The sequence below is a fragment of the Neomonachus schauinslandi genome, chromosome 12 (genome assembly GCF_002201575.2).
Source record: "Neomonachus schauinslandi chromosome 12, ASM220157v2, whole genome shotgun sequence".
In the NCBI taxonomy this organism is placed as follows: domain Eukaryota; kingdom Metazoa; phylum Chordata; class Mammalia; order Carnivora; family Phocidae; genus Neomonachus; species Neomonachus schauinslandi.
This window is the reverse complement of record NC_058414.1, coordinates 1,069,511-1,089,629: the sequence shown is the minus strand read 5'-3', so window position 1 is coordinate 1,089,629 and position 20,119 is coordinate 1,069,511. Positions and strand designations below refer to the sequence as shown.

The 20,119-nt window shown below is 49.6% G+C and overlaps 1 protein-coding gene across 1 annotated transcript in view; it reads right to left on the bottom strand.

The window, feature by feature from the left end:
* Positions 1–20,119, bottom strand: part of ADCY1 (adenylate cyclase 1) — a 102,655-nt gene that overhangs the window by 8,580 nt on the left and 73,956 nt on the right. The window contains exons 12-16 of the mRNA XM_044920111.1: positions 19,759–20,015; positions 19,355–19,481; positions 3,502–3,618; positions 2,515–2,661; positions 1,902–2,000 (exon numbers count right to left, since the gene is read on the bottom strand). Of these exons, the coding sequence (XP_044776046.1) occupies positions 1,902–2,000; positions 2,515–2,661; positions 3,502–3,618; positions 19,355–19,481; positions 19,759–20,015 (747 nt within the window). The remainder of the gene's footprint in view (positions 1–1,901; positions 2,001–2,514; positions 2,662–3,501; positions 3,619–19,354; positions 19,482–19,758; positions 20,016–20,119) is intronic.

The following is a 20,119-nucleotide window of genomic DNA, read 5'->3' as shown; positions in this document are numbered from 1 at the left end:
TATTTACTTATTTATTTATAGCATGAGCAAGGGGAGGGGCAGGAGGAGAGAGAGAGGGAGAGAATCTCAAGCAGACTCCACACTGAGCACAGAGCCCAATGCGGGGCTCCATCTCACAACCCTGAGATCGTGACCTGAGCCAAAATCAGGAGTTGGATGCTTAACCGACTGAGGCACCCAGGCGCTCCATTATTGATTTTCTTTTGTGCTTACTTGTTTTCAATTTCATTGATTTGTGCTCTGATTTTTTTTCTCCCTATGCTTACCAGAGGTTTATATTGTTCTTTCTGTGGTTTCCTAAAGTGGGAGCATAGGGGATTGATTTTGGATTGCTCTTCTTTTCTAATAGAGGACTTCAGTGATATAAATTTCCCTCTAAGGGCTGCTTTTGCTGCATTCCACAGACCTTGATAAATTGTATTTTCATTTTTATTTCATTCAAAACATTTTTAAAATTCTCCTGAGATTTCTTCTTTGACTCATGTCATTTAGATAAGTGTTACTTAATCTCCAAATATTTTGGAATTTTCCAATTATCTCCGCATCGATCGATTTCTAGTTTAATTCCATTCTGGTCTGAGAACACACTTTATATGATTTCAGTGGTTTTAAACTTCTTAAGGTGTGTTTTGGGGGCACCTGCGTGGCTCAGTCGGTTAAGCATCTGCCTTCAGCTCAGGTCATGATCCCAGGGTCCTGGGATCGAGCCCCGAAACGGGCTCCCTGCTCAGTGGGGAGCCTGCTTCTCCCTCTCTCTCTGCCTGCCACTCAGCCTACTTGTGTTCTCTCTCTCAATAAATAAAATCTTTAAAAAAAAAAGAAAAACTTCTTAAGGTGTGTTTTGCAGCCCAAAATGTGCTCCATCTTGGTAAATGTTCTACATGAGCTTGAGAAGAATGTGTGTTCTGCTGTTGTTGCATGAAGTTGTCTGTAGGTGTCAATTTTATCCAGGTGCCTGATGATGTTGTTCATTTCAACCATCTTTGCAGATGCACAACCCACTGGATCTGCCAATTACTGAGAAGGGTGTTGCAGTCTCCAACTATAACAGTGGGTTCATCTATTCCTCCTCACGGTTCCATCTGTGCTTTGCCTTGCATATTCTGACCCACTGTTATTAGGTGCATACATGTTAAAGACTCTTATGTCTTCCTGGAGGATTAACTCCTTTATCATTTTGCAGTCTCCCTTTTTATCTGTCTGATAATTTTCCTTGATCTGAAGTTTGCTTTGTCTTAAGATTGCTACCTAAACTTTGTTTCATTAGTGCTAGAATGGTACCTCCTTCTACATCCTTTATTTTTAAGGTATCTCTGTCTTTATATTTTAAGTGTGTTTCTGTGGCAAACCTAGTTGGGTCTTGTGTTTTTGGCCACTCTGCCAGTCTCCTTTAATTGGCATATTTACACTCACATTTAAAGTGATTATTGAAATAGTTGAATTAGTATCTCCCGTATTTATAACTGTTTTCCATTCATTGCATTTTCATTTTTTACATCTTCCGTTCTTTTCCTGCCTTTTTTTTAGGGCTAACCTGAGGACTTTATTCACAATTCTGCATTGGGAAAGGGGAATACTCCATGGTGCTGGGCTGGCAGGACTGGGGTGCAGCTGGCAGGAAGGGGGCAGGGCCAGTGAGGAAGAGGCAGGGCTGGTGGGGGAGGGTCAGTGGGGCAGGGCAGGGCCGGAGGAAGCCCCCGAGACTGGCCTTGGTGCTGACTTTCCAGGAGAGAATGTTTGGAGAGAGCTGGCCACTGAATGGACAGCCCACAGGCCACTGCCCTGACCCAATGCTAGGGCAGACTGGGGCTCAGAGCAGGGAACCTGCCCAGAGTCCCAGAGATGTTTGGGGCAGAGCTGAGACCCAGTCCCTGAGCAGCAAAACCCCGGACAGCACTCACCTTGGTCCCGGTTGTGGGCGCCAGCCCCACCGCAGCCATGTAGGTGCTCCCGATGGTCTTGATCTTCTCCAGGTCCTTGTAAAAGTCTTTGTCCATGAGCTTTGTTTAAAACACAAAACAGTTAAACGTTACATAACATCCGAGAGAAGCCACCGTGGGAGCCACACCAGGGCGGACAAGCCTGTTCTGGGAAGCAGTGGATCTCTTCTGTTGTGGGCACTAGACAAGGTCTGGGCCGAGCTGAGGGGTGCCAGCAAGGGCGTGGGGAAGAGGAGCCCAGGAGGGACCATGCAGAGCACCCTGTCCTGCAGCAGCAACCTCAGGCTTACCCTGGAGGAGATGCCCCGGGGCAGGGAGCAGGGCTAGTGCAGACCCCAGGCTCCTGCCCACCCATCCTGGAGGTGAGGCCGCCAACCAAGCCAGCCTGTACTAGGCAGGGGTCAGGTGTCAGCACCCACCGCCAGAACTCAGAGCCTGCGGGCGGCAAAGGCCCGTCCTCCACGGTCGGGGTTATTTTGGACCCCCCAGGGGACAGAATGCGTGGGCTTCCTCCCAGTTCCGTGTGCGGGGGGATGCGCCACGTTGTGGGGCACCATTCAGGGGCGGCCCTCACCTCGTCAAAGTCAGCGATGATCTCGTTCAGGAGGCGCAAGCACTCCACCCCCATGTTGTTGCCATCCAGCTCAATGTAGAAGTCGTCAAAGTTGGGGATGGAGGCGAACATGACACCCACCTGCGAGTAGGACTGGTAGTACAGGTCCTGGGGGCAAAGGCGAGGTCAGCCGCAGCGCTGGGGACAGCAGGTGCGGGCAGGGGAGGAGGGCGGCGGGCTCTGAGCTGCCCCGGGACCCAGCCCCATGGAGGGCGGCAGGCAAGGATGCACGGGCTCTGAGCTGCCCCAGGGACAGCAGGTGCGGGCAGGGGAGGAGGGCGGCGGGCAAGGATGCACGGGCTCTGAGCTGCCCCGGGGACAGCAGGTGCAGGCAGGGGAGGAGGGCAGCGGGCAAGGATGCACGGGCTCTGAGCTACCCCGGGGACAGCAGGTGCGGGCAGGGGAGGAGGGCGGCGGGCAGGGGAGGAGGGCGGCAGGCAAGGATGCACGGGCTCTGAGCTGCCCCGGGACCCAGCCCCATGGACCCAAAGCCCTGGAAGCTTCCGGTCAAAGCCGGTCAGGCCGAGCCGTGGGCCCCGTGCCTTTAGGATCTAAAATGCTAACCAGGCCTCTTTATTTCTGAGTCGGCATGTGTGAGCCCTGCTCTGTGGCCGCCGCGATCAGGAAGCTCGGACCCACCCAGCTGCCCTGAACACGGGTTTTCTGAAGCCCATTCTCCCCCCGTGCAGGGTGACAGATGCTCTGCTGTCTCCCGGGACCAAGAGTGGGGACTTCCTCGCCCCTGGAGCCTCCTGCTGCCCAGGGTTGGGCAGAGGGGGCCCCACTCAAGCCTCGGTGCGGCCAGGGCTCAGAAACAGCCATGCTTTGCAATTTCAAGCAGAGACGTGATGGGAGGGCCCCTCTGGGTGGGACCTCCAGCCGCAGACCTGTGAGCCCCGCCAGAGCAGCCCGGCTTGGCGAAGCGGGAGGCAGGTACTGCGCCCTCACCATGTTCCGGGGGTTGGACATGAGGAAGTGCTGAGCAACGTGGGCCGGCAGGAGGTTGAAGAGAATCCTCTTGTTGTCCAGCTTCACCCTCTCCATGTCGTCCCTCTCCTCCTCTGCCTGGGGGGCAGACCCTCCGTTACCCACTTGGCTTCTTCCCCTCGCTCAGCATCCCCTGTGGCAGACTCTCCCAGACCAGGCCGACCAGGACCCCTGACGCCTCCCAGCCAGGCCTTGCGTGGGCATCTGAGTGCCTGGGCATCACCCGATCTCAGCAGAACCAGGAGTCCAGCCAGACGCCCATCCTGGACCTCTGAAGGGGCTCGTCAGCCTCTCACTCCCAGGTGACACCTAATGCCCTGCACCGCCTTCAGCCGGAAGCCTGTTAGGTCAGACCCCTCAGACCCCTCACCCCTGACATTTCCCCTTGGTGATTTTCTGTCTGCTGACCCCTACCTGCTCCTCGGCAATAAGCCCCCACTTGCCCAGGCCACACCTGTCCCAATGGCTCTAAATGACATCTGCCTCACACTGTTCACAGTGCCATGAGTCACCTTTCCTACAACACCCAGGTCTTTCCAATCATCCGAACAAGACTGCAAGGGTGCAGATCCATGGTCTACACAGGGTCCACTCCACGCCCCCTCCCCAGGCAGAGCCGCTGCATCCCAACTTCATGGGGGCCCAGAGGAGCCACGAATTTCTGGGGAATTCCCCACCCTGATCAGCTGGAACTTCCAAAGGACAGACAGTGGGGGGTTCACCCCATTTCCGGGGTATACGCCCCACCACCTTCTGGGACCCAGACACCAGAGCAGCTGAGACACGAGCCTGCTCCCAGGTCACGCTGGCCCCCAGGCAGCCTCCGATGTGCCCCAGAACATTCACGGGCACCTGCCGCCTTGTCAGTCACTCGGGACTCCCAAAGCCAGGCAGCCAACCCCATTTCCTCTAGAATCTCCCCACCTCCAGCAGCATTCACGTCCTGGGCACTGAGATAGGGGGACCTGCAGGGACCTGGGGTTGGGGACAGATACAGCACCAACAGGACTCAGTTGAGTGCAGACTCCCTGGAGCAGGGGGTGTGGGCCAAGGGGGCCCTCCCAGGGTATGCTGCTGGGCAGGTGGAGGACCTCTGAGCCACAGGGCCTTTGCACAGACTAATGAAACCAGCGGCAATGCCCCCCTGGCCTGTGGCAGCCACACCAGCCCTTAGAGACAGAAGCCACCAGATGGCCATCAGTCACTCACCCTAGCTCCCAAACCTGGCACCCAGGCCGACTGGAGAAAGGAGCAGCTTGGGGAACATTTCTAGGGCTGCCTCAGCCTTGTGGACACTGGCCTCTGGCAGTGACGACGGGGACACAGGGATGCCTGTTGGTAGCCTGCAGCCTGCCCGTCAAAGCTGCGGTTTGGAGGCACCCTTCCCCAGTCCGGTCCCGCTTCATGGCCAGCTTCCTCGTCGTAAAATGGATGGAAAACCCTCCATTTCAGGATCTTACTTATCGAGGGTTAGGAGAGCGTGTGCTACCTACTAAGCCTGGAATTGTCCGTTCCTGTTAATTCAGTACGATTTCCACCAGTTAAAGTGGGAAGGGGTAACTCCCAGAGACAGAGCTGCAGACACCAGCATGAGGACGAGGACGCCTGGAGCACAGGGGACAGCGCAGCCAGGATGAGGGGCCCGGCCAGCAGCCCTGGGCCCCCTCTGGGCGCCGTGCTAGGGAAACGACCATGGGCGGGCCACAGGACCATGAGTTATCAAGGAGCCTGGCAACAGGATGGGCTTCATCCTCCTCCTCACAGCGTGCAGTCAGGCAGCGGTGGGGGGTGGGGCATGGGAGAAGGAGCCCAGGAGCTCCAAGACCCCGTGGAGACGAGCCGGCCTCCGCAGGAGGGAGGCTGCAGCTGTGGGAGAAACACCAGAAGGAAGCCGGGAACCTCTCCTAGGACGCGTGCGATTCATTACCTTTCAACGCATGTGCCCTGACAGACACACAAGAAAGTCCTTTGCAGGATAAGATAAAGAGGAAGTCGATATTTTTAAGAGAGCGGTTTTATTTGTTAATGGCACTAAAAATTTTGCTCTCTCCCAAATATCATTAGTGTTAAGGATCCTTTAAAGAAAGCAATGTAGGTGAAGGCACTTCAACGTTGTAAAATCAAGAATCTTGGTTTATCACTTTGTGATCAAAAGCTTTGGTTCTAAGTTCAGTGTCTTTCAACTGACTTAGAATTAGCTGACATTGATAGCCCATCAGTAGCAAAAAATCATTCTGTTTTTTAATCCATCCACGTTTACATTACATGTGATGGATAAATGTCCATCTTCTTACAAATTAAGCAGAAGGAGTTGTATTATTGTATTTTTAACAAATATGATGAAAACCTGCTGAAATTCTCTGTTCGTGAGATTTTCCTACCAACCAAGAAACCCTAAGTATTGGTGAGAAAGAGCTGGTGTAGGTGACATACACAATTCCTGTCACCACATGAGAGACACGACCAACACCCCCATTTTCTTTTTTTTTTTTAAGATTTTATTTATTTGTTTGGGAGAGAGACAGAGATAGCAACAGAGAGCACGAGCAGGGAGAAGCAGACTCCCCACTGAGCAGGGAGCCCGACATGGGGCTCAATCCCAGGACCCTGAGATCAAGACCTGAGCTGAAGGCAGATGCTTAATGACTGAGCCACCCAGGCGCCCCCAACAACACCCCATTTTCAAGCTGTTCCCTCTGCAGTGGAACTTGTTTCAAAAGGCATTTCCCTTCCCATACGTCAGAATCTGACCTGGGACATTAAGGGACAGAATGTAGGAGCAGACATCTCAGAAATTACTTCCTGGGGTGCACCTACAGACAGGTACGTGGCACCTGAGAAGGGCTCATGGGCTGGGGGCACGGTCTCTCCATAAACAGAACAAAACAAAACAGCATTACCTGACAAGTCCCGGATCTGCTGACACAGATGACTGGTGGGCTGTGTGTGCAGTGACTGTCACCATGACCCCCACAGAGTGCTGCCAAGACTCTTTATCTAACCAACCAGACCAGCACACCCCTCCCAGCACCTGGAATCAAGGACATGCTCCCTCAAAATGAACAGCTGGTCACACTCAGCCTGGTAAGTGACGTCCCTGCCTCCCCCTGGAGGTGACATGTGGCCGGAGGCAGATAGCACTGCCAGCTCATATTTCAAATAGTAGGAAAGTGCATTTCTTAATTTCCAGAACACTCACCATGAACAGAGCTGCTGATGCTGCACTAGGGTCCTCCAGAGAAGAACCAACAGGACACGTGCAGACACAAGAAGAGATTTATTACCAGGATGTGGCTCATGAGATCATGGAGGCTGAGCAGTCCCACCCTCTGCTCTCTGTAAGCTGGATGCCCAGGAGAGCCAGTGGTGGTTCCCGTCCAAACCCAAGAGCCTGAGAACCAGGGGAACTGAGGTCAGAAGACCAACATCCCAGCTCAACCGTCCAGCAGGAGGGGCTGAAATCTTCCTTTGACTTTTTGTTCTATTCAGGCCCTCAACCTGAACTTATCTAGGTCCCCAAAAAGGGATCAAAGTGATATTTGTGGCATACAAGAATACTCAGCCCCCAGAAACTAAAATTCACAATGCCCAACATCTAGCTAAAAACTAGCAGATACAGAGAAGCCAGAAGTATAGCTCATAACGAAGAGGGAAACAAACCAGTTGATATTGATCTACAGGCGTGCAGTCAGTGGGCTGAGTTAGATGATTCATTCAAAAAGCTGGAGGAAACATGGTAAGTAGAGAAAGAGGAGATATGAAAGAGACCCAAATCAAAGTTCTAAAAATGAAAACTACAAAATCTGAGATGGGAAATGCATGGGTGGGATTAACAAAAGACTAAGTATTGCAGCAGAAACGAGGATAAACGTGAAACGTGAAAACAGCAGTGAAAAGCACCAAACATGGAAGAGAAGAGGGAGCAGCAGAGCATGCACAGAGCGTGAGTGAGGTGTGGAACCCCTTCCAGAGGCCTAATGCATGAAAGGGAAAAAGATTATCCACCTACAGTCCTATCCTCAGCACACGTATCTTTCGATCATGAAGGCAAAATAAAACCTTTCCAGACACACAAGAGATGAAAGAACAAATTCCCAACAGACCTGGAAGAAATGTTAAAGGTGGTCCTTCAGGGAAAAGGCAGATACCAGATGGAAACCTGGATCTTCACCAAAGAACGAAAAGCACCAGAAATCACAGCTATGTGGGTACATAAAAATACAATTTCTGGGGCACCTGGGTGGCTCAGTCGTTAAGCATCTGCCTTCGGCTCAGGTCGTGATCCCAGGGTCCCGGGATCGAGCCCCGCGTCAGGCTCCCTGCTCCGCGGGAGGCCTGCTTCTCCCTCTCCCACTCCCCCTGCTTGTGTTCCCTCTCTCGCTGTGTCTCTCTCTGTCAAATAAATAAAATCTTTAAAAAAAAATACAATTTCTTCTCATAAGATATCTTTAAAACACAGTTAAGTGTTTATGATGGAAAAATATATTGTGGGGTTTATAATATATGTACAAATAAAATCTATGATGTCAATACCAAAAACCTAGGGTGGGAGAAATATGTATGCTGTTGCAAGGTAGAATACCATCAGCTGAAGACAGTGATAAGTACCCACTGAAATAATCCACCTGGGGAGGAGCTAAGATGGTGGAATAGTAGGAAGACCCTCTGCCTCCCTCGTCCCTCAACCACAGCTAGACAAATATCAGATCATTCTGAATACCCAAGAAATTGATCTGAAGACTGACAGAACAAACTGCACAGTGAAAGGGAGGAAGAGGCCACATCATGGAAGGTTGGAGATGGGGAGATACGGTTTGGGGGGAGAAACAGATGTGGGTACTGCAGAGGGAAAGAAGCCTGGTCCCAGAGACAGGCGAGAGAGAGGAGCACACAGGGTTATGCACAAGGAGAACAATTTCTCAAAGCCATTGACTGGGAAAACAGGTGAGGCTGATTTTTGTGAGATTTTACAACCAGCAGGGTTCAAAGACTGGAGTTCTAAGGTCCACAGTGTGGCCAGTGTGGAGCCTGGTGGGCACTGCAATGCTCCTGTGGGGAAGGAGGGTGGAGAGCCCCAGAGCAGATGGCACAATTTGAGGATCCCCTGGGACACACAGGGACAGACAATTCCCCCTTCTTGGAGCACATCTGGGAGAAGTGGCATTGCCTCTCTCTGGGGACAAAAGAACCGATGGGCGCCATTTCTTTCCTCCGCCCCTCAGCATAAACTAACTTCAGTAAGCAGCACCAGCACCGACAGTGACAGCCAAACCAAGCCCCGCCCCCCTGTGCTCTGCAGGTGCTGCTTTTCTTGGGCAAGTGTCCCTGAGAACCAGAACAGTGGTCCTTCCCCCAGAGGATTATCACAAACCCCCTGCATGCACCACATCTACTGACCACGGAGTGCTGCAAAGCTTCAGCTCTAGTGGAAACAGGATCTAATCTCTTTTAACAAGCAGAACAAAGCACACCTAGTTAAAACTCACCCAACACTGGACAAGGTCCAAACACTGCCCACTGCAGGCAAGGAGAGCCTCTGCACACGACTGGTCTGAAGGACAGAGCGGCCAAAACACCACAGCACAGTGCATGCAACACACACTAGAGACACTTCCGGACACGCCAGGCTCCGGACACTATGTGACCTCTTCTTCACAAAGCCACTACTTTCAGGAGCAGGAGACGTACCAGGCTTTCCTACCACAGAGAAGAAGACCAGATACCTAGACAAAATACCAAGATAGAGGAATTCATCCCAAAGGAAACAACAAAGAAAGGTCATGGCCAGGGGTCTAATCAAAACAGATATAAGTAATATGCCTGATCCAGAATTTAAAGCAACCATTATAAGGATACTAGCTGGGCTTGAGAAAAGCAGAGAAGACACCGGGAGCCTCTTATTGCAGAGGTAAAAGACCTAAAACCTAGTCATACCAAAATAAAAAATGCTATACCTGAGATTCAAAACCAACTGGATGTAATGACTACAAGGATGGAAAAAGCAGAGGAACAAATAAGTGATACAGAAGATAGAATTATGGAAAATAATGAAACTGAAAAGAGGGAAAGAAAAATATTGGATCACGAATGTAGACAGGAAACTCAGTGACTCCATAAAGCATAAAGCATAATAACATTTGTATCATAGAAGAAGAGAGGGAAAAAGGGGCAGAAGGTTTATTTGAGGAAATTATAGCTGAAAATTTCTCTAATCTGGGGAAGGAAATAGACATGCAAATCCAGGAGGCACCGAGAACTCCCATCAAAATCAACAAAAACAGACCAACATGAAGACACATCATAGTTAAATTTGCAAAATATAGAAATAAAGAAAAAATCTGAAAAGCAGCAACAGAAAAGAAGTACCCAACCTACAAAGGAAGACAAATCAGGTTCACAGCATATCTGACCACAGAAACTCGGCAGGCCAGAAGGCAGTGGCATGATATATTCAAAGTGCTCATTGGGAAAAATCTAAAGCCAAGAATACTCTATCCAGCAAGGCTGTCATTCAGAATAGAAGGAGAAATAAAGAGTTTCTCAGACAAACAAAAACTAAAGGAGCTCATGACCACTAAACCCGCCAGACAAGAAATATTAAAGGGCACTCTGAGTGGGAAAGAAAGACCAAAAACAACAAAGACTAGAAAGGAACAGAGAAAATCTCTGGAAACAAGACTTTACAGGTAATACAATGGCACTAAATTTATATCTATCAATAATTACTCTGAATGTAAATGGACTAAATGCTCCAATTAAAAGACATGGGATATCAGAATGGATACAAAAAATAAGACCCATTGATATGCTGTCTACAAGAGACTCATTTTGGACCTTAAGACACCTGCAGACTGAAAGTGAAGGGATGGAGAACCACTGGACACCAAAAGAAAGCTAGAGTATCCATACTTGTATCAGACAAACTAGACTTTAAACCAAAGACTGTAACAAGAGATGAAGAAGGACACTATATCACAATAAAGGGGTCTATCCATCAAGATCTACAATTGTAAATATTTATGCTCCCAACTTGGGTGCACCCAAATATGTAAATCAATTAATAACAAACATAAAAGAATTCAAAAATAGTAGAGGCCTTTAACACCTCACTCACAGCAATGGACAGATTACCTAAGCAGAAAATCAACAAGGAAACAATGGCTTTGAATGACACCGTAGACCAGATGGACTTAACAGATATATTCAGAACATTCCATCCTAAAGCAGCAGAACACACATTCTTTTCAAGTGCACATGGGAGTTTCTCCAGAATAGATCACATCACAAATCAGGCCACAGCAAGTACAAAAAGATTGAGATCATACCATGCATATTTTCCAAACACAACACTATGAAACTTGAAGTCACCCATAAGAAAAATTTGGAAAGGCCACAAATACATGGAGATTGAAGAACATCCTACTAAAGAATGAATGGTGGGTGCCTGGGTGGCTCAGTTGGTTAAGCGTCTGCTTTCGGCTCAGGTCATGATCCCAGGGTCCTAGGATCAAGCCCTGCATCAGGCTCCCTGCTCAGCAGAGAGTCTGCCTCTCCCTCTCCCTCTGTCCCTCCCCCGAGGCTTGTACTTGCACGTGCACTCGCTCTCTCTCAAATAAATAAATAAAATCTTTAAAAAAAAATAATAATGAATGGGTGAACCAGGAAATTAAAGAATAAATAAAAAATACATGGAAACAAATGAAAAGAAAACACAACGGTCCAAAACCTTTGGGATGCAGCAAAGGTAGTCCTAGGAGGGAAGTATATTGCAATATAGGCCTACCTCAAGAAGTAAGAAAAATCTCAAATATGCAACCTAACCTTATATGTAAAGGAGCTAGAAAAGGAAGAGCAGGGGCGCCTGGGTGGCTCAGTTGGTTAAGCGACTGCCTTCAGCTCAGGTCATGATCCTGGAGTCCCGGGATCGAGTCCCACATCTGGCTCCCTGCTCGGCGGGGAGCCTGCTTCTCCCTCTGACCCTCCCCCTCTCATGTGCTCTCTGTCTCTCTCATTCTCTCTGTCTCAAATAAATAAATAAAATCTTAAAAAAAAAAAAAAAAAGAAAAGGAAGAGCAAATAAAACCTAACACCAGCAGTAAAAGGGAAATAATAAAGATTAGAACAGAAATAAATGATATAGAAACAAACAAACAAACAAAAAAATAGTAGAACAGATCAATGAAACCAGGAGCTGGTTCTTTGAAAGAATTAATAAAATCGATAAACCCCTAGCCAGACTTATCAAAAAGAAAAGAGAAAGGACCCAAATAAACAAAAATCACAAATCAGAGATGATAAATAACAATCAACACCACAGAAATACAAACAATTATAAGAGAATATTATGAAAAATTATATGCCAATAAATTGGGCAACCTGGAAGAAATGGATAAATTCTTAGAAACATATAACCTACCAAAACTGAAACAGGAAGAAATAGAAAACTTGAACAGACTGATAACCAGCAAAGAAATGGAATCAGTAATCAAAAATCTCCCAACAAACAAAAGTCCATGGCCAGATGACTTCTCAGGAGAATTCTACCAAACTTTAAAGAAGAGTTAATACCTATTCTTCTCAAACTGTTCCAAAAAATAGAAATGGAAGGAAAACTTCCAAAATCATTCTATGAAGCCAGCATTACCTTGATTCCAAAACCAAAGACCCCACTAAAAAGGAGAACTACAGGCCAATGCCCCTGACAAACGTGGATGCAAAAATTCTCAACAAGATCCTAGCAAATCCAATCCAACAGTACATTAAAAGAATCATTCACCACGATCAAGTGGGATTTATTCCTGGGTTGCAAGGGTCATTCAATATTTGCAAATCAATCCACGTGATACACCACATTAATAAAAGAAAGGACAAGAACCATATGGTCCTCTCAATAGATGCAGAAAAAGCAGCATTTGAGAAAATACAGCATCCTTTCATGATAAAAACTCTCAACAAACCCAGAAACGGCCCCTCAACTCTATGGTCAACTAATCTTCAACAAAGCAGGAAAGAATATCCAGTGGAAAAAAGACAGTCTCTTCAACAAATGGTGTTGGGAAAATTGGACAACCCACATGCAGAAGAATGACATTGGAGCACTTTCTAACACCATACACAAAGATAAATTCAAAATGGATGAAAGATTTAAATGTGAGACAGGAATCCATCAAAATCCTAGAGGAGATCACAGGCAGCAACTTCTCTGACTTCTTGGCCACAGCAACTTCTTGCTAGACATGTCTTCAAAGGCAAGAGAATAAAAGCAAAAATGAACTATTGGGACTTCATCAAGATAAAAAGCTTCTGCACAGCAAGGGAAACAATCAACAAAACTAAAAGGCAACCTATAGAATGTGAGAAGATATTTGCAAAAGACATATCTGACAAAGGGCTGGTATCCAAAATCTATAAAGAACTTATCAAACTCAACACCCAAAAAACAAATAATCCAGTTAAGAAATAGGCAGAAAACATGAATACACATTTTTCCAAAGAACACATACAGATGGCTAATAGAGACATGAAAAGATGCTCAACATCATTCCTTATCAGGGAAATGCAAATCAAAACCACAATAAGATACCACCTCACACCTGTAAGAATGGCTAAAATTAACAATGCGGGAAAGAATAGATGTTGGTGAGGATGCAGAGAAAGAGGAACCCTCTTGCACTGTTGGTAGGAATGAAAACTGGTGCAGCCACTCTGGAAAACAGTATGGAGATTCCTCAAAAAGTTAAAATAGAACTACCTTATGATCCAGCAATCACACCACTAGGTATTTACCCAAAGAACACAAAAACACTGATCTGAAGGGATACGTGCACCTGTTTATAGCAGCATTATCAACAATAGCCAAACTGTGGAGAGAGCCCAGATGTCCATCAACAGATGAATGGATAAAGAAGATGTGATACACACACACACACACACACACACACACACTGGAATATTACTCAGCCATCAAAAAGAATGAAATCTTGCCATTTGTAATGATGACATGGATGGAACTAGAGAGTATTATGCTAAGTGAAATAAGTCCATCAGAGAAAGACAAATACCATATGATTTCACTCATATGTGGAATTTAAGAAATTAAACAGATAAACATAGCAGGGGAAAAAAGAGAGAGAAGCAAACCAGGAAACAGACTCTTTACTATAGAGAACAAACCAAGGGTTGCTAGAGGGGAGGTGAGCGGGCGATGGGTTAAGGAGGGTGTCTGTTGTGATGAACACTGGGTGTTATGTGTAAGTGATGAATCACTAAATTGTACTCTTGAAATAGTAATATTATATGTTAACCAACTGGAATTTATATAAAAACTTAAAGTTTCTATTTAAAACTAAAAAAAAAGAAAGAATACAACAAAGAATTGCAGATAATAAAAAGAGGAAGAGAGGGAGAGCTAGAGAGATAAATGAATTAATAATAATAATTATCATTAATAAATAACCAATAATAATAATTAATGGAATAATAAAGGTTATTTTATATTTTAATAGAATAATAAAAATAACCCAAAACAGGCAGAAAAAGAGAAAAAAAAACAACACAAAGAATAGATGGGCAGTTGGGACAAATAGGAGACAGCAAGATAAAAGATTAAAATCCAACTGCATCAGTAATCACATTAATTGTAAATGTTCTGAATAGCTCAATTAAAAAGGCAGAGATTTATAAACTGGATAAGAAGGCAAGGTCCAGGGCGCCTGGGTGGCTCAGTCGTTAAGTGGCTGCTTTCGGCTCAGGTCATGATCCCAGAATCCTGGGATCGAGTCCCACATCGGGCTCCCTGCTCGGCGGGAAGCCTGCTTCTCCCTCTCCCACTCCCCCTGCTTGTGTTCCTGCTCTTGCTGTCTCTGTCTCTGTGAAATAAATAAATAAAATCTTTAAAAAAAAAAAATCAAGAAGGCAAGGTCCAATTTTATGTTGCTTGTAAGAAATCCATTTTAAGTCAAAAGACATCAATAGGTTAAAAGTAAAATGATGGAAAAAATATATAATGGGAGCTGGATTACCTATATAATTTCACACAAAGTAGACTGCAGAGCCAGGAAACATTACCTGGGAAAAGCAGCTCTTTCCATAGTGATAAGGGGGATACGAGTTTCAACTTACCAAGAGGACATAATCCTAAACCTTTATTATGCACCTAATACCAGATCGCCAAAATACATGAAGCAAAACTAATAGAACTGTACAAAATTCTGTCCACAGGTATAGTGGGAGATTTCAACACCATTCTCTCAAAAACTGGTAGACTGTCTGGGCAGAAAGTCTGTAAGGGCATAGGAGACCGATGAACGGTCTCAGCCAGCTTGACGTCATTGACATTTAAAAAACATACCACCCAACAGCGACAGAATAGAGCATGGATGATACAAGAATTCTCAAGACATTTAAAAAGATTCAAGGCACACGAGGCATCATCTCTGACCACAGTATAACTAAGTAGAAGTCAATAACAGAAAGATCTCTGGGAAATCTTCAACAAAAGAATGTATTTCTTCATAACTTTTGGTCCAAAGAAGAACTTTGAAAAGAAACTCAGAAAGTTCTTCAAACCAAAGGAAAATGAAATGACATATAATGCCAAAATTTGTGGGATTAAAGCAGCACTTGGAGGAAAATGGATTAAAAAAAACCCTGAGTCAGAGAAGATACAAATCATCTTTAGAAACTAGAAAATAAGAGTAAATTAAACCCAAAGTCATCAGAGGAAAAGAAAGATCAGAGTGGAATCCAGTGAAATGGGAAACTCAAAAATAACAGAGAAAAATCAGTAAAACCAAAAGATGTTTCTTGAGAAGATCAATAAATGTATGAACTTCTTGTCACACTGATCAAAAAAAAAAAAGTCTACACAATCCTACATCAGCAGAAGAAAGGGGACGTCACCACAAATCCGATAAATGGTAAAGGGGGAAGAAGAGAATGGTATGAACAATGTCGTGATGATAGAATGAACAACGTTCGGGGAATGACACAAATTTCCAAAGATACCTCAAAAAGAAATGGAAAACCTGATAGCCCTTTATCTTTAGAAAAACTGATTTTAGTTAAAACCTTCCCATTCTAAGTACATACATACAAATCCAAGCCCAAGGGCTTCACGTCGCCAGACACCTGAGGAAGAAATGGTACCAACTCTACGAATTCTTCCGGAAACCCGAAAAGGAAGGAACACTCTTGAGGCCTGCTTCACTCTGACCTCAAGGCCTTGTCTGGCCTACAAGACTACGGAACGACAACATTCGTGAATGGGGATACAAATATTCTTACCAAATTCTGGCACAGTGAATCCAACAACACACAGAACCGTTCCTACGTCACAGGCAAGCCCACGCTGGGCCGCCTGCCCTCGGAGTACCATCAACATGGCGCCAGCACCAATGGGAATCACCCTCCTGAGTCAAGCATTCACTGGTACAGACATCAGCTGCTCTATTATCATCAGAACTACAGCTGGCGTCATGGTTATCTGGCGCGCCCAAGGAAAACACCGCTCTGGGACAAAAGCATTGTGAGGGCCACCGATGAAGAGGCCAGCTTGAGTACGCAGGTTTATGCGGCCAGCCCGGGCTCGGTAAATAATTAACCCCCAGCCAGCTCTGGCCTGGCCATTTCACAACAGTGTGAGACACCGTGGTGTGGGCAAGACAGGCTGACATGCCCAGAGGGCAAACAGGCAAAGTCTAGAGATTGCCTTGTTTTGCTGGGTTTACGGGAAAGTGACGTGGCATTTCTCGTTACAGATCCTTGGAAAAACATGTCAGTGTGTTGTGTGTAGGCAACCCTACACACAACGGCGGGGCAGGGGGGGGGTTTCTCTGGCACTGAAGTCTCTGGAAAGCTCACTTGGAGGTGGGGGCCGGGCATGGCACGGGGTGCTGGCGGTGGAGGACCTCAGGGCAGGATCAACCCCCAGGCTTACCAACAGTTAAAGGGACGCCGATGCCAAGAGGAGTGCTTGGGAGCCCAGATGAGAGCAAAAGCCGCCTCGGCCTCCGTCTGTGAGGGTAGCCGCGGAGCAGGTGTCTGGTGAACAGGCTGGGGGCCCAGACTGGCATACCCCCAGGTCTGGGGTCCGGCCCGGCGCTCTGGCTCACCCTGAGTCTGTTCTTCTCAAGCTCTGAGTAGCTATTCACAGCTCAAAGATCAGAAACCAAAGGGGCCAGCTGACCACGGGGTGGGCATCTCCGGGGACCAGCCGGCCCGGTCACCCTGGAGAGCCAGCCGGAGCCAGACAAGACCAAGTCCCTTAGCACAGCCCACAAAAGAGGCTGTTCTCTGTTACCTGGCAAGGTTTTGACAAACGGCCGTGGTCAGGCCTCCCTTCTGGGAGCCCACGTATGTGGCCGTCGGCTCTGGCTTCTACTCGGACCCGAGACCTCCCAGAGGGCTCTGCCAACAGGCCCCTGCCACCTTCTTCAGCAGGTTTGGTCAGTGCGGAGCATCCGCAGGAGCAGGGAGAGCACGGCTGGGTCCCTTCCCGCACGTCACTGAGGGCTGGCTGTGTCCCGTGGCTGCAGGCCGTGAGTCTTGTCTGGTGGCCCACAGCCACCGCACCAGCCCGGGGTTGCCCGATACCTGCCAGGGTCTTCAGCGCCCCGGACCTCACCTGGGCTGTGGTCAGGTCGTCATGCGGGACGACAGTGGCAGCCCAAGTCCTTGAGGGGCGGAGCCAGCATCAGGGGTGTTCCCCAGTCTGCGGGGGGACTCTGGCTGGCACTGTCCACACAGCCCAGCCCACGTGTCCCAGCCCCACGGACAGGGGGCCAAGGGGCTCAGCATCTCATGGGCCCCTGCCCCCCCCGACTCCAGAATCCAGGTGTGCAGGGAAGACGGCGCTGGGCAGCAGGCCCCTCAGAAGCAGGGGTCCCCCTAGCACACGGGGGTGGGGACTGCCCGGAGAAGACACTGAGCACACCGGGTGGAGAAGGACCGAAACAGGCACATCCCCGGGGACAGAAAGGAGACTAGCTGTTGCTCAGGGTTGGGGTGGCCGAAGTAGAGAGTGACCGCTAATGGGCACAGGGTTCTTCCTGGGGACATGCGAATGTTCTAGCCCCGTGGTGACGGTTGCCCAACTCGGTAAATACACCGAAAGCCACTGAACTGTATCCTTTACAGGAACGAGTTGTGTGGAGCATGAATTCTACCTCAGTGCGGCTGTTAGGTAAAACAGAATAATTAAGCCGTGTTTTCCCCAGCATACGTATTTGTGTGCGTATACACACGCACAGATACACGTATGTACGTGGAATATGCGTGCGTGTGCACACACGCGTCTTCCCTCCTTTGTTTACCCAAAGTAACAGATTCATCCTTCGTGATCTTGAATATGCGTCCCGCCCTGACGTCCTTAGCCCGAATCTGTCTTTTCCAGGCTAACGAAACCAGAGAGCAAGTATCAGACTGGCCACTGCAGGTGGAACGTCCCCGGAGGCGAGCAAGGCGGGGTCCGAAGGCCGCGCAGCCACACCGAGACCCTGCCCTGCGCCAGGCCCGCCGCCAAGCCTGTCCGCGTAGGAAACTACAGTGACCGTATCCCCCCCGGGATGGAACATTTTACGTGTCACCTGGACCGGGCCACAGGGCTGCGAACATCGTTTGCGGGGGTCTTTGCTAGTCTCTGGAGGGATTAACACTTGAACGGCTGGACTGAATGATGCAGATGGCCTTCTTCAGCGTGGGCGCCCTTACCCCCCCAATCCTCTGGGTTTCACCTGTCCGGGGTCGGACCGCGGCTATCCCTGCGCCCTGGACCCCGGCGGGGCCCCTGGCTGCCCACAGGGCTCCTGGGACAAGGACGCTCCCACCTGCCCCGGACACCACTCGGACCCCTGGTCATCCCGGCTCAGCCGTGTCCCCGCCGCCTGGGCCCCTCACATCTGTGCCCCGTTCCCCACCTGCAGGCCCCACCCTGGGCAAGGCTGCTATGAGAACAAACACTATTAAATGCCCTGGACACTAAAGAGCTACTTCTTAATACGTCAGAATAAGAAAACTCTTGAGAGCTAACACTTGTGGGTCTCCATTCTATGGCACGCCTCCTCCCCAAGTTTAGATGGGGAAGCCGAGCGGAAGCAACCTGCCCAGGGTCAAGAAGTTTGCACGGTGCACAGAGTTTGAATTTGGCCCAGAAAGCCAGATGGCCTCCCCGTCGAAAGGCTGAGGACACAGCAGGTGACAAGGGGGTCCCAGAGACACCAGCCCCGCATCCTGGGCTGGGCCCAGAAGTGCACCTCTGTGCTGGTCGCTCAGCAGGTGCACAGTGCAAGCCTTTGGTGGTCGTCCCCTCCCTCCCTGGGGCTGAGGCCCAGGGACAGCTCCCACATCTGCACTCCTCAGCCCCCCTCAGGCCTCTTGTGCCAGAATTTGCCAGTGTGCTTGGTAATAATGGAGAGTCCTGCCCTCCCCCACCTGTAGACCTACTAAATCTGGGGTGCACAGTGCAGGAGTCGGTGTTCTCTGGAGTCTGCCACGACCCTGCGGAGACCCGCTGTCACATGCAGCCCGGGGAAGGCCAAGCCACTCTGCGCCACGCCCCAGAGCTAGAATGCCTTTGGGACAGGGAACTCACTGCTCGAAACACCGCCAAACTCTGGCGCCCGTCAGGCAGGGCTCACGAGGCGGTCGCCTGCTCCCCAGCGCCGCCTTCCCCTGGCCCCCGTCCTACTCCTCGGCCCCAGCACTGCGTGCTCCACCCGCACGCCAGCTGGTGTCCAGACAGGAGCCCCTGACTCCCCTCCCGAGGGGCCCCTTTGCCACACGCCCCCCTCCATGGAGCAGAGAGAGCGCATCTTGCCTGTGCCGCCCACAGGTAGTCCAGCCGCAGCTTGATGTCCACCTGCCGGGCGTGCAGGGCCAGCGTGCACGAGAACAGCAGGATGGCCACGATCGGCTCGAAGCTGCGCCCGGAGACCACGCCGCCCCTGTGCGGGTCGAGGAAGGAAACCTCGTCAGCACGGGGAACCCCAGACCCGGCCCCACCTGCCCCTGGACGCCATACTCAGCAGCACATGCCACAGACCCGGGCTAAAGCCAGTCTCGCCGGGAAACCCAGGGCCTGGCCGGAACCGGGCCCTAAATGGACACGTGGAGAAGCCACGGAACCAGTGTGCTTCCTGACGCACAAACAGGAACAGGCAGCACCCGAGCGGGCACACATGACACCAGCCAGGTGTATCCCAGTGGGGGGAGCGCACCTACCCCGAGGCCCTGGTGTACCCGCTGAGCTCCAGGACCAGGATGTAGGACGTCGTGAGCACGAAGAGCAGGATCATTTTGGGCAGGGAGGACACCCGCAGGAAGATGGCCAGAGGCAGGGTGCCCACGAGGCCGCAGAGCAGGGCGTGGGGCGCCGACTCGCAGGGGGCGGCGGGCAGCACTGCGTTCCGGCCGCCAGGCCTCAGGACCACGAGGGACCCGTTGGGGCTGGAGCTCCAGGCCCAGGGCAGGCAGCCCACCTGGAGGGGACGGAGGGGAGAGAGACGCCCACTCAGGACTAGCCCACCCTCCACCTCCAGCCCACTACAGCCTCTGGTGCGGACCCTCGCCCCCAGGGGACCCG